Source organism: Melanaphis sacchari, unplaced genomic scaffold, assembly GCF_002803265.2.
Source record: "Melanaphis sacchari strain LSU unplaced genomic scaffold, SCAv2.0 Contig261_pilon_pilon, whole genome shotgun sequence".
Classification (NCBI taxonomy): Eukaryota; Metazoa; Arthropoda; class Insecta; order Hemiptera; family Aphididae; genus Melanaphis; species Melanaphis sacchari.
Window position 1 is genome coordinate 1282574 of NW_020271135.1, and position 15706 is coordinate 1298279.

General features: G+C 24.1%; 1 protein-coding gene across 2 annotated transcripts in view; it reads left to right on the forward strand.

Moving 5' to 3' along the window:
* The window catches only part of LOC112595224 (probable 4-coumarate--CoA ligase 3), a 43388-nt gene that overhangs the window by 23166 nt on the left and 4516 nt on the right, over positions 1-15706 (forward strand). For both annotated transcript variants that reach the window (XM_025340358.1, XM_025340357.1), the window contains exons 2-4: positions 8826-9085; positions 11517-11724; positions 14094-14459. In XM_025340358.1, coding sequence (XP_025196143.1) covers positions 8870-9085; positions 11517-11724; positions 14094-14459 — 790 coding nt within the window. In that variant the 5' untranslated portion in view covers positions 8826-8869. The remainder of the gene's footprint in view (positions 1-8825; positions 9086-11516; positions 11725-14093; positions 14460-15706) is intronic.

Sequence of the window (15706 nt, forward strand, 5' to 3'; positions counted from 1 at the left end):
TTTCTAGTTGATTAACATTTAGGCAGCTTATTATGTATATAATGTATATAATATTAACATTAATCATAATAATTATTTTACTTATAATATAATGATAAATAAAATATATAGATTTTTCCCTATTTAAGTATTTTAAATTATATTTATGATACAAAAAGTGCAAATCAAATTAGACATTTATATCCAATGTAGAAATGGTACAAAATTAATAAGTCATGTTAGGCTCTTTATACCAAATATAAAATTAATAATGCTATGAAAATCTACAGAATGTATCTATTTCTTTTTCTTTTTTCTTTTTTTTTTTTTCTTTTTTTTTTTATGATTAGTTAATATATATTTATACCATGAAGTGTAAATCCGTAGTGTTTATACCAACAATTAAAACGAAAAGCAAGTGGATCTATTGTAGCGTTCTATCTTGTACAAAATTAACTTAAGCCCTTTTTACTAGTAGTACATATGATAATATGATTAATATAAATGTTATTGGTATCTTGTATATATCTATAAACTTTGTATATAGATTTATCGTTGAAGTAAATATTATATATATAGTTATGTTTAAATAGGTTGAATATTATGTAGAAACAACAAATCCAACATATTCTGTATTAATTCTATTGTTGAAGTAAAATTCAAAGTAAAAGCTTTGTGTTTGATGTTCAAGAATTTTTCCGTGTTTATAATAATACGCGTACAATATAGGTGTACATATCTGTGTATTATGTATAAAATATATTAAACATAAACTAATTATAATTTATATTATATTATTATATTAAAATATTGCAGTAGATCAGAGAATAGAAGAGTATACGTCTAGTAGGTATCGAATCATGTAGATAACACAGACCCATTCGTTAAAGTTTTATATTAATTTTACATTTTATTTTTCACGATACGGATTGGTATCTTATGAATCACATTATAAAAAACGAAGTATGAATAAACATAGTATTGAAAATCTTAGCTCATTTTTATGTAGTCAAATAAGAACTTATTTTTTATTTTAGGACCTACAATATCGTTGTCAAATGACAAAAAAATAAAATTCAAATAATTTTTTGGATATCAGGTGTTATCTTATATGATCTAAGTGGTATAATTTTTTTTATATATATATATATATATGAAAAATTCGATTATTATTATTATTAGAGATATATATATATATATATATATATATGTCGTAGGCCATTTAGATAATTAGTTTTTTTGCGAAAAGACTAGGCTCTTTGCAATAGGGTAGCCCGTTTGCGGACTACTTATTATTTTTCCAAACAGCCTGTTGTTTTTTAGGCTCATTGCATACAGACTAACAGCAGTTAGACCTTTTAAAAATTACAATAATTTTTGGTAATAATTATTTGACTGTTGTATCACTAATTTTATTTTATATTACTAATCATATTATGTAAAATGTAAATTGAACTATTATATTATTGTATTATAGGTACATTATTTTCTTTTTGTTTATAACTTTGCCAATATTATATTTTGAGTGTCTAATAGTCTACAATCTACTTTTGGAATATTGAATAAAATATAACTAACAACTTCAATTATAACTAATTTCTTATCGCTATTTCTGTATCATTTTTTCTGCCATCAATATTCCAAAATTCGATCATGGACTATTAGACATTCAAAATATAATATTGGCAAAATTATAAACAAAAAGAAAATAATGTACTTATAATATAATAATATAATAGTTCAGTTTACATTTTACACATAGTTAGTAATATAAAATAAAGTTAGTAATACAATAGTCAAATGGTCATTACCATAAAATTATTGTAATTTTTAAAAGGTCTAACTGCTGTTAGTCTGTATGCAATGAGCCTAAAAAACAGCAGGCTGTTTGGAAAAATAATAAGTAGTCCGCAAACGGGCTACCCTATTGCAAAGAGCCTAGTCTTTTCGCAAAAAAACTAATTATTCATATGGCCTACGACATTTATATATATATATATGAAAACACTATTTTATTTTTCCAAAATTGTCAATACACGACGTATAATTTGTACAATCAAATAATCATATGCTTTTTAGTAGAATATTACAGGTCGTTGTTTTGAGGCATCTACGTAATTAAGACCATAATTTATATTATATATTGATCTTAAGATATTTCTCTTATTTATTTAGTTAAGGCCATAAAAGCTTATTAATGTCCTAAAGATAGTTGCTTAAATAATAGTGTTCAATTTTTTTTTTTTTTTTAATTAAATCGTCTTCTTTTTAACTGTATTGTGAATTAAGTAATTTTAATACCTCAAATATTGTTTGATATTTTGTTGTATTTAAGATCTTGAAAATTGAATACAGAACTCCACATTAGTTGTTTATACTGAAACCATAATATCTAAATTGTTTTAATTAATTAGTTATTAACATTATTGATGGTAACTTTTAGTATAATATATCATACTATGAATTTTACTACAGGCAATAGAATTTTTTATTTATTTTAAGAAATTGTTTACTAATTATATGAATCTATTTTTATTGTTTAATGGTATTTACCGAAAGGTGTTATCAAATTTAGAGTTATATTAGTTGATACAACATAGTATTAATGAAATATTTTTGGAAAAAATATACTCTACTAAAATATGTAAGTAAAATTGATGATTTTAATAGTTATATCAAAAAATACATCATATAAATATGGAATATATACTTGGTGATATAGGCTGACAACCGTTTCCGCTCGGAATCGTTTTTCGTGTATCATTGAGTTTAAATTTAACACTTCTATAATAGTTGCCCATTGGACAACTAATGTACAGCAAAGCGTTACCCACTTGACAGTTTTTTTTTTTTTAAATTTATAAATCAAATTTGTTTTATTTTAGAAATCGCTACTTAAACTTTTATTAGTTATTTGTAGGTACCTATCTATTTTATTTAATCCATTATTGATCCATTATTAATTAAAAACTTAATAATCTTACTTTTAGTTAACTTTTATAAATTAGATAAATAATCGAAAGAGAGTAATTATATAGTAACTAATCATAAAAAAAAATCAATATTACGATTAAAACTTCAAGATTTAGTTATTAGAGAAACAATTAAAGTTTAACATTTAAAATCGAGGTAAAAATTTTGTTTTAAATAACATTATTTAAAAATATATGAACAATTTTAATATTACATCATTAAGTGATAAGATATTATTGATAAGTAACTATCAACGAGTATAACTATCGCTTGTGGCGCGTCGGTTACGACGCCATTAAATCATGATGCATAAAAATAATTTTTACACGCAAAAACTTGTCAGTCTATATCCGGCAGTCAGGGTTGACAAAACCGTAATGGAAATAAATATTATTGATTTTAATAATAATAGATGGTAAATATTTATTACAGATACCTATCCAGTTTTTATTTTTACTAAATTGTTAAACAATAACTCCTTTAGAATTATTTGAAAAGTAGATTTGTTAATAAGACTTATGTGTATTAAAATTTAATTATACGGGTGTACAAATCTAATAAATATTATAATAGTAAAATAATTTGTGACCTCGCGAACCTAATAATGGAGCTTTATGTTATAATTGGGTAAGTGAAGTTAAGATAAATGTTTACAAAGTATGAACTTTTTTTCACAGAATTTATTAAACTACACATTTCCTATTTTTGTTTTTAGTTTTTTAAATTGTAAATTTGATTTTCTTGTTAATTAATTTTAACTATAATAAAAGAAAAAAACTTCACAATACTAATTAAAGTTTTTAAATAATGTCATGTTATTTTCAGTTTAATCAAACGTAATATTATTATCTAGTATTATTATTTACAATAAAAACTTCACTTGATGTAAAATTATTTGATTGTTGATATACCTATCATTTTATATATTATATAAACCTATATAAAAATCTATTATTAATAATCAATTTGGAAGTCGGACGTTATTTATTGTTCCTATCTTAATTGAATATGTTTTTTATTACTTAAGTGCCAAACTTTTTCTTTATTATTTGTGTTCTTCTATATAAAATATTTACATCTTATATACATTTTCTAATATTTAGTGTTTTAAATAATGAATAGTAGGTAAAACAACAATTAAGTATCAATAATATTGATTATTGTGTGCTGATTTACATATTATTTGATCAATATGAGAATAGATTATTAGAGTCCTAATTATTATTTAAATATTTACAGTTTGTGTATTGTATAATGTATATTCTTATCCAATTGTTTTATACGAGTTTACTATTAACTGCAAAACACTTAGGAAATTACATAATATCATTGTTTCACACTATTATACAGTGTGATCACGATCCAGCTAAAACTAAATATTTTAACTGCATGACTTTGGATTGAAATGGGGTTTTTAGAAGGTGAAAGAATTTCGTACTAATTTTGAGAACATTTCATATTTTTTATCTTTTCAATACGCGCGTGTGGAATACAATTTTTTTCCAAGCTTTTTTTTCGTATTATTTGTTTATTTTTATTTACAAAACTGTCTATACTAGGGTAAATTTAAATTTGAATTTGTGCATAGTTCGTTTTTAACGAATTTTTAACTTATTATCATTAGAAATAATATAATAAGTGTCAAATAATAATAATTATTGTATTTAATTTACTACATTAATTAATATAATAACAAAATATTCATAATAATAATAATAATAATAATAATAATGATGTATAGACAATAGTACTAAATAGTAATTATAACACAGAATACACTTTATTGAATATATTTATTATTTACCTTATTAATTATTCAAAGTTTTTCTTTGTATTTTCTAAATATGATTCAAGTCGTATTAAAATTTAGTCGATGTTGCTGCTTTAATTTGGTCCTCTCTTATAATATTACATGTTGATTGTATTTTGTTTTCTAAGTTCTGGAAATTGACAAGTGGATTTGCGTGAACCACAGTTTTTAGATGTCCTCATAAAAAAAAAAAAAAAAAATCAATGGTATTAAATATGAGGTCTGTGCTTGCCAAGGAACAATGTCATAAGTTCCAAACCAGCGGTTCGGAAACATTTAATTCAAATGCTATCTAACAAATATTGTATTGTGGGATTGTACACCATCGTCCTGGAAGAATATATTTTCTCACTTGTCTAATGGAATATCATCTAATATTTTTGGTAGTTATTTAAAAAAATTAAATATTGTCTACTATTAAACATTTCATTATACTACTGGCACGGTCCGAGAAGTTATCCATCGATTAATTAACACTATACATTAATTCCCCAGATCGTTTGAAAATTAGTTTCTTGTAGCCAGTATGGGTTTTTGTTATCCTAGGATTGATGATTTTGCCTGTTTATAATATTAATGTTAGTAAATTTTGATTCATTAGTTTAATGAATGTGATTGATAATTTTATTAAAGAGTCATGCAATTAAATACTAAACCATGCTATAAATTCTAACCTACGAATAGAATCTTATGCATAAAAATGTTGGATAAAATCCACTTTATATGGGTATATTTTATGTTTTTTTCAGAATTCTTTAGATAAAATCATAATATGAAACTACAATTTCGCGAGCAGCATGTGTGTGACTAATAAGGATTGGTTCGTATGTAGGTAGTACTTTTAACTCTTTATCTTCATCAAACATTTTTACTCTACTCCTTAGTTAATAGATTTATATACTTCAAAAATTGTTTTCTTGATTTAACCCTTGTAAAATTCATAAAAAATAATTATTCTGTAGATTATATCTTCCTGGGTATTGTTCTGTATCCGTCTTAGCACTTAGGAGTAAATTACATTGGAATTTACCACAAATTAAAACCAAATAGACTTTTTCAGTATTATTCATATTCATAAAATTATCGGAACACTTACTTAAACAAGTATTACATAGGTAATAAACTAATAATGTACAAATTAAGGTACAGATCTAGTTAAAACCTAAAAGAAAAATGGGTTTTTATTAAATTAAATACCTACAATATCTGACTATCTTATTTTTGATTGGATAATTAATATTGAAGAATAAAATTAAATTCTAGTTTAAAAATAATTCAAAATATTATCACATAGCAGTTAATTTATCACAAATCATCGCTTAATCAAGATATCCGTCTGGGCGACCTACAATTATAATCAAATTACTATTTATACACAGATGAGATATATTAAACACGTATTTGATACTTAATTTCTATTGGTTATAACTTATAAGTCAATTTTTTTTCAAAATTGAACTTAAAAAATGTTGTAAATAAGAAAACTTTTTTACAAAAATAGTTCAAAAAAAATTAATCTATCCAAAATGTTAGAAAAAAATAGGGATTGCGATTTAAAAAAAAGTAATCTGTATTGCGTTTGCGCGTACTGAAAAGGTTAAATATTTCTCAAAATGTGTGTTCAAATACTCTTTTTTACATCATAAAAACCATTTAAACTAAAGGCTGTGCAGTTGAGATATTTAATTGTACCTAGAATTGTAATCGCTGCACTGTGTACAAGATAATTCGCCAACAATGCTCATCTCCATTTTTCCTTTTAATATAATTTATTTATTTAATATCTGATGTTTGGAATTTTTAGATATACTTTTTGACTATAATTTGAAATTCTTAAAATTTGTTGTGCTACCTACTTCAGAAGTTTTCAAATGAGAATCTACCTTTTTATTATAAAATATGAGTGGATATTTTTTTGAAAATGTTGATATTCTCGTATTTTCAAGTTCAAAATTATTCAATAATTAAAATGTTTTTACTAAGGATTAAAGATACTAATCCTGAAAAATGGTTGTACAAACATGTATAATAGATTTAATGTTATTGGATCTAATGTTTATTATACTTAATCTTTTATAATGAATCATAAATGATGATAGACAGACTAATTTGAAATACTAAAAACCGTATTACTATAACTATAGCCCCAACGGCTTCCAAATCCATTATCGGGGACCTATTATTGTTATTACACAAAGTTAAATAATTTCAAAATTTTATTTTAATATATCAACATTTCAGAAAAATTAGTCTCAAAAATAAATAACAATACAAAAGAGTTTTCATTTATAAAACAGAAGTTAGCTTCACTTGACATATTTTATGTAATACACAAATCTCAAAAATTATAAAATTGTATATTGTAATGTATTTAAAAACTTGAATAATCATATTTTAAATAACTGCATTATTGAAAAAAATGAGCAGTGAGCAATAAGCATGTTCAGTGAATTACTATGTATATACTTATTATTTACACATGTGCCATAAATTAATTTTTTCGAAACTTAAGCAAATACGTAACACTTGAAGACAATATATTATTCGTTATTATACGTATCAGGTCAGTGTTGATATACATTGCTATAGATAAATACGGTAATATCATTTGCATATCAATTACGACTTTTCAATAGTTAGCTAATAAAATAAATACCTCATTAAACATTAATATTTTTCGCCATAATATAAAACTATACGAGTATAAGCTGTTTAAAAGTGTTTAAAAAATATTATAGTTTCTTAAAGAAATATAGTTTCAAATAATTTCAAAATATCATCGTTATTAAATAATAATTTAATTTTTTTTTCTTACAATACACTTCATCTCACAATGTGTGACGTTTGTTTATTTTAAAATATAAAATTGTTAATGTCATGACCACGATTGTTGAAAATCCGTAAATTACAGTAAATACAATAAAAAGACAATGCAGTCTGAAAGGCAATTATATGTTTTTCATAATTAATCTTAAAGCATTTATTTAAGCGGATTTTAATTATTTAAAACTTATAAATTAAATAACTCTATGAGACGGCCAAGATAATGGTCGGAAAAGTATAAATTTGAAAGTCATGTTCAAATAACCAGTGGTGTTTATTATTGTTATTATTATTTTTAACTCTGTAAGAAGGTTTTTGATAATTTAATCATTGGAATCAAAACTTTGACGTATAAATGAAAGTACGTTAATTTAATTTAATTTTGAGCTTGGATCATATATTCATATAATATTGTAGCCTTGTGTTTTATCCATGAATTGGTGAACGATTTATATTTTCTTAACTTAACCTAATCTATCCTTACCCGAGTAAAAAACTTGAATCAATTTCTAGCAAAGTATTACATTTTAGAATATTTCATTTCGTTTTTATACTCTAAGTAGAGAGATAAATATATTCATTTTAAAAAGTTTTTTTATTCGATTTGGGTGATTTTAATAGAAAATTACATCTAGTTTTTTATTTAAAAATTTGTGGAATTTAAGAATAGTTACAAATTATTTTATAACTTAATATATAAAAATATATTTTCAATAAATTTATGTAGCTAATAAATTTGAAAATTTAATACAAAGTTACTCTTATATATTTCTTACTGAAACTCAAAAATCTAAAAATAAAAGAAACATATTTTTTTTTCTTATAGACACTTTGAAGTTTGAATTTTGATAAAATTGAATAGATATTTAAGTAAAGAATAACAATTACAGTTATTTTGGTGTTATTCAAAAATAGGTATTTGTGAGAATTTGAAATTGTTACTTTGTTACATTAGTATAATTACAATATACATAGGTACAATTTTATGAGTTATACTTAGTAATTTTTGTTGTTAGGCTTAGGTTGACAGACCGTTTTCGCTCACAATCGTGTTTTGTATGCAATGATTTATCGATCACCTAATTTATTCATTATTGTTTAAATCACTACTTCTAAAAAAAAAAAAATAAGGTTCGACGTTTATTGAATTACCAGCATCATTAATAATTATTTTACACCGTCGCCTACCAATATTAATTGAATATATTTCAAAGTGAAGTTGTTTATTTCTTTGTTCAAGGTAAAATCTTCTACCCGCCATTCGTTCAATATTTTTGAGCAACAATGCCCGTAAGACTACAATGGAGCCGACTTTTGTGTCGCAGTCACTTGCGACAGACGTGTGTCTCATTAACTTGTAATAATCTGAGTCAACCGGCTCGTCATCGCACCGAGTCTAAAGTGGTTCATTCTCCATTTTCGGACGTTCAGATACCAGAAAATTTAATAGATGAGTACGTGTGGAGCCGCCTGGAGAGATGGGCGGACAAAGAAGCACTGGTAAGTGAATCTTATTGTAACAATCGCGATTGATGTCATGATCTAGGGATTAATATTTAATAATATATAAAATAATATGTGTATTTAATATCGGAACTACGCTGAGACATTGAGTATATTAAATATAAGCGAGCATAGTCGCTTATTAAATATCAATGCATGACGTTTTTATAGACTTTTTGCGTCTTTGACATTCGTACAATCGTGTTTATCGTCACGTCGACTATTAAATACAAATGTTTATTTTTCAACCTAAACTTAATGTTATTAAAACGTGAATATTTTGTATTATATTATTTCAAAATATAAGGATTAACATTTTTGATTAAAAATGCCATCGCTGTTTTATTTACTTATTAAATATTACACAATTATATATCAACGTGAATATAGAATTTTGTTTTGAACTTGTACCGCATTTTTTAGCTATCTAAATTAGCAAATCAGAAATTTACCGTTCTATAATATATCTTTAAATAAATAGCACAGATATACGGTATACACCACGACGAACATATTATACTTTGAGAGTGAGAATTTTTTTTTAAACTAATATTACTCATGAGTGTATTTGATAAATACATTTAAAAAAAAAAAATTAATTTGATGCTTATACTTATACTTTATTTTAGATGTTTCATAACTTGTTTTCTTCTAAATTTTCTTTTTAATGATATTAAAGTAGGCAGTTAAACGATTAAAGTAGTTTGAGTATTTCATTTCAATTTTTGATAAAAAATTATTAATTATTTATAATAATATTGTATGTATATAATATGAATATATTTTATGAATCTATATCATACGGATAACTATAAAAAATTATAATATTTAAATACAATTCATCAATGGAGTTCATTGTATATAGGTATATTATAATAAACAATATGCACGAATGCACAATACACATACGCGTACATAATTACAATCTACTTTATATCAAATGAAGAAAATTTCCTTTTTGGCTTAAATAAAACAACTTATGTAAAATATAGGTAGGTACAATAGATATTATTAAAATATATATTAATTTTCTTTTTTTAATACCAAAACCTCTTAAATATTGCGTGTGTATTTTTTTTTGACCTGGTTGAAAATGTTTTTATTTTATTATTTTTAATTATTATGTAATGTGTGTATTATATTAATAATTATTATTTTATGTTATACCAAGCATAATAAATGTCACGCGCTAATACTGTTGAAATTTTAACTATATAAAAATTAAAAATTATACTTTTGTAACGAGTTGTTAAAAATGCATTTGTTAATTTACTAAGAAAATAATTACACAAGAAGAAACGTTACAAATACTGTGATGAATAATTTTTATAAATATTTGATTATAATTCTGTACGAACAAATATCAGTACCTATGTATTTTTTAATCATATTTAAGACTGTTAATACATTCAATCATTTGTATTTACTTCTATAAAATGTATTTAACGAGTTAAAAATATATTTTTTTCAGCAATGCCTGAATTTATTAGAACAGAGATGTAAACATAATAATATGAAAACAAATATTTATTCATAAACACGCGTGGTTGATACAAGTGATTTTTTAATTTGAAACAATTTAACTACAAATAAAATCATAAATTATTAAATAAATGTTTGTTTAACTAATTTTAATTAATTGGAATTAAGTATAATGTAATTTTTGTTCAATTGTTTACAATTTGTTTTTACCGCATCAGGTCATTTAATTACTAATAGTACCTATGAGTACCTACTTACGTATTTCATTATAATGATAAAAAATAAATTACATCCTATATTTCTGTAATAATTTAAAGTCGTTGACCATTATATTTCAAGGTTAGTTTTTCGATTTTTCAAAATATTATATATATGCACAAATAAAGCCATAAACAGCGACTATTTATATGCATTATAATTATAGTTATATAGTAAAAGTATTGTTGCAAATTTTACAGCTATTTTTTTGGACCTATATAAGTGGTACTTGGATTTATTGCTATATACATGTTTCATTAAAACACTGGGTACTTAGGTATAATTTAAATGTTGTTTTTTTGCAATTGTTGGTGCAATTATTTGAAAAATGTTATTTTAGTGCATACTTTTAAATTAAAATTGGGTATCGTATTACTGTTTTTTTTCTTCCATACTTAACTACAGGTTTTTCTTATAAATAAATAATTAATAAATTTCGATTTTTTTATTAATATTAATATATTTATTTTACGCATATCATTATTAAAATTGACATATATTATCATATAACACCATATGTGTGTGTGTGTGTGTGTGTGTGTGTGTGTATATTGTTATTGAAGCAAAAATATTAAAACTTTTTCAAGTAAATCATATATTATTATGCGATCACGTCCATTTATTTCGTCAATTTAATTAGTATTTCTCATAAATTTGTTTTATACCTGTTGTTTTTCTCGACATGTAGGTTTGCGGAATGACTAATAGAAAATTTACATACTACGAGACGAGGCTGGCGTGCAAGAGGTTTGCGGCTAGTCTAAAGAAGAGAGGTGCAACGCCAGGCCAAGTGGTCGCCGTGCTGTTGCCAAACGTTCCAGAGTTTGCCATAACTTCGCTAGGTGCCATTGAAGCCGATCTGGTCGTGACAACTATCAATCCAATCTACACGTCATGTGCGTAACGGTTTCTCAACTATATTATAATATATATACCTAAAAAGTATCTGATATAGATGAAAAATATTATTAGAATTGGGAAAAAATATACTATTCTAAAATAAATCCTAGGTACAGATATTCAGTGGTTAAACATTTTTAAGTTAAACAAACCAACAAAAGTAAAACAAAAAAAATCTAAATTTTAAAAAATGACTTAAAACAGCAATTTTAAATTCTTTAAACTATAATATAACTATTTTTTTTTTTTTTTTTTTATAAATTATGAAAAAATAAATGAAAATAAAACCATGTATACATAAATAAACTAATCATTTCAATGTTGTTAAAAAATTTGCAATTTTCCATATTTTTTTTTTATAACATTTTTTTATCCTGTTCTTTGATTTTTTTAATCTAGTATTTATTGACTTGAATATTAAATTAAAGATATTTTGGTTTATATTTTTATGGTTTAATTTATATGAATTACGTGTAAGTACATATAGTAATTCTCTTAACAGTAGCAAATCTTAATCGTCTATAAAACTTAAACTGTGTAACCGAAAAATTAAACTAATTTATTGTTCAATATTGTTTATTAAGTATAAATAAATCGATTTCTTGTTTTAATAAAAGTTTTAAGTTACTTAGATTATAAATATTTAAAATTATGAGTCGTTATTACAAAAATTTACTGATATAATAATTGTTTTTGTTAAAAGTTTCACCTTGTAAAATAATTATCATGTAGGACAACATATAAATTCACTAAGTTTTTAATGGATTTGATATTGACAATTTTAATTAAATTACTAAAAAAAATTAAGTTTCTAAGGAAGAGGGGGGGTGTGCAAATATTAATAGTGAATTTCTGCATTATCGTTGTATATTGAGTTTACGATAATAAAATGGTATGGACAAACTGCTGTTTTGGTAAAAGGAAAGATCCTTCTACACCATAATATTGTAGATGCACAATATTCACAAAAGATAGATAAAATATATTAAAAATTTAAATTTTCTATGATTTTGTTTACCAGTGGATGAGATTAACATCTAGAAGTCATAAAATAATTTATTTAAATACTTTCCTAATTTTATACCTGTTTAGTTGCTCGTAGTTCATTAAATATCACAGTAAATTTGATTTTAATCGATTTATCTGAATGATTATTATTGTTGCACGCAGTAATTCCTATAAGTTTCCATAAATTTACCAATGCAAAATTGTGTTTAAAAAAAATTTAATAAGAATTATCTCACAAACCACAGTTAGCTAATAATTGATATCGATTACGTTGTATTGAAAAAATAACTATCCATGTAAGTACATAAAGTATAATAAATATATGTATTTTATGAGAAAATAATACATCGTTTATCTCAAATTGTTCATGCTCATGTTCGGCCGTTACTTTTTATTTCAGCAATTTTGGAACCTTTCTTTCGGATAAAAAAAATGTTTATTTAAATCTCTGAAATACTTGAACGATAAAATCGATAATAAAATAATTATTATAATTTAAAAACCGTCAAAAAAAAAAAATATGGGAAAAAAATTGCTTTCATGTAAGTAATCAAAAAACAATTATGTGAAGACTCACGCTTGAGTCAGCCGGTGGCGGTATAACGTCATCGACAGCCAATCGAAATTCAACGAACAGGAAACATAAAAATATACAATCACTTGCAATTTCGATATTACTTGCCAACGTAAGCCTTGTGAGATGGTGCTTTAATAATATGGTATGTGTAAACGATAGTAATAATCATAGACAATATCGACGTGACCAGATAACTTTTTCCGATTTTTAATCGAGAGAAGACTTTATATTTTCTAGAGCCTATCTCCTCTAAAAATATAATCTAAAAGACACAAAGTCCTGAAATATATGACTTAATTATGTAGTTATATTTGAGTTAATAAAATTAATTTATATTTAACATAATAAGTAATGATAATATATTATTAGCCATACATTTTTACAAAATCTGAATTGATTTTTTTACTATCTAATATTGTAATAGAATATAAAATAGAAATAATTAAATCAAAATTTTTGAAAATGTACGTATACAATCTATGTAACTTTTAGATTTGAATTTCTTTGCATAGTTTATTGAAATCTGGTTACTGCAATGTCAGTACTTATAATTTTTTTCACGATAAGAGAAAATAAGTATCGGTATTGTATGATATTTTACAAAACAGAAGCATGACAAATGTTCGTATTCAGCAAATCAGTAAAAAGAATCATCTATTTCATGAGTTTTAACTTGATTCGCGGCATCATGATAATAATATGATTCTAGATTGTTTTTTATATTCGATATTTCTGCAAGGCATTGGGTGATCTAGCAACATACTTTGGTTTTTGTTTTAGTTGAACTTGCTCACCAGTTTAAAGACTCCGGTGCAGCAGGGGTAGTGACGATTCCCGAGTTGTTGCCCAAAGTTTTTGAAGCACAGCAGCTATTGAATGGACCCGACTTTAAACCACTGTACATAATATCCGTTAATGGCAAAGGCCCGAGACCCGATGGTGCGTGGGACTTTGATGAGATGCTCGATCCGATGGTGGACACTTCTATTCTGAAAAAGAACCGATCAAACGGTGATGTGGCGTTCATGCCATACTCGAGTGGGACAACCGGTCTTTCCAAAGGCGTGTCGCTGTCGCACCGGAACCTTTTGGCTAACATCGTACAGACGAACCATCCAGATATAAAACACTTTTTTGACACTACAGGTACAATAAATTACATATTAAAATAAATTAACTAGAGTTAAGATGTTAATGACGTTATAAAATAAATTCAAAAATATTGCATTATCACTAAAAATGTATTACCTAATAGTTTTAGTATAAAAATGTTTTTACTAAAATAATTTTAACGATGAGAATTTTTTGAGGTTTTTATAAATAACTTTCGTTAGTTGTCAGATAAACAATTTTAATAAGAATAAAAATGTCGTTCAATATTGATATATCAAAAATATATACAATCATTTGCTATAATTTCATCTGGTAAACTATATTTTTAATTTTTTTTCTCTCAAGGATTTCAATGATTTTCAATATTATTTTGTTATCCGAGTTTAAGCATACTTAATTTTGTATTTTATAATTAAAGTAATTATAGTCATTGTTTGATGTTTTTTTTAAATTATTTTTAAGTTTTGTAAATCATTTTAATAGATTCATTTAGTAATAAGAGTGAGTTTTCAAGCGAGATATTTTGGATATTATTAGTAAAAATTTGAAGTTGACCTTGTCTTAATAAAAATTAAACTGGTTTTTAATATTGATTTTTCAATTAGTTTTTGTACATTTTTATAGAAATTAATATCGTCTTTGTGATTTAATCTGAAAATAACAAATTTAATAGCATAGTACTTACAATTATTATAACAAACATGTACCTACTCATTCTTATCAATATGAGTTCTGTAGGTAATAGAACTCTTGGTACAGCATTTTAAAAACGTACATGATAAAGTATTTTAAGCATAATTTTTTGTAATTATATTTAAGGTCGCTTATTCTTGGAAACCTTTTTTTACATTTCTTTAACCATTTGGCTATTCAAACTTGTTAGGTGTTGACATTTTATATAATATAACGCAACGCTTTATATTTTCAGCTTTTATTACGTGATTTGGAAAAAAATTAAAAACTTTTTATATATTATACTCTTCTAAATAATTGATCAATCGTAAAATGATTTTTTTTTCTTTAAAATTTGTGAATTAATCAAAACAATTTATGCAATTTCTTAGTTTATAATATTCTAACAATTAAATTTTTGAATATGCCTCCCGTCTTTATCAGTACTTTTATCAATAAAAACCTATATTTTATTTTTTCCAATTTATTTTCTGATTTGGTTCATTGTATTAGTGTACTAATTTTGTGCAACATAAATTTATTTGATATATCGTGTTTAAAAAACTTTTTTAAAAAACTATCTAAAAGTTTTTTACTTATTAATAATA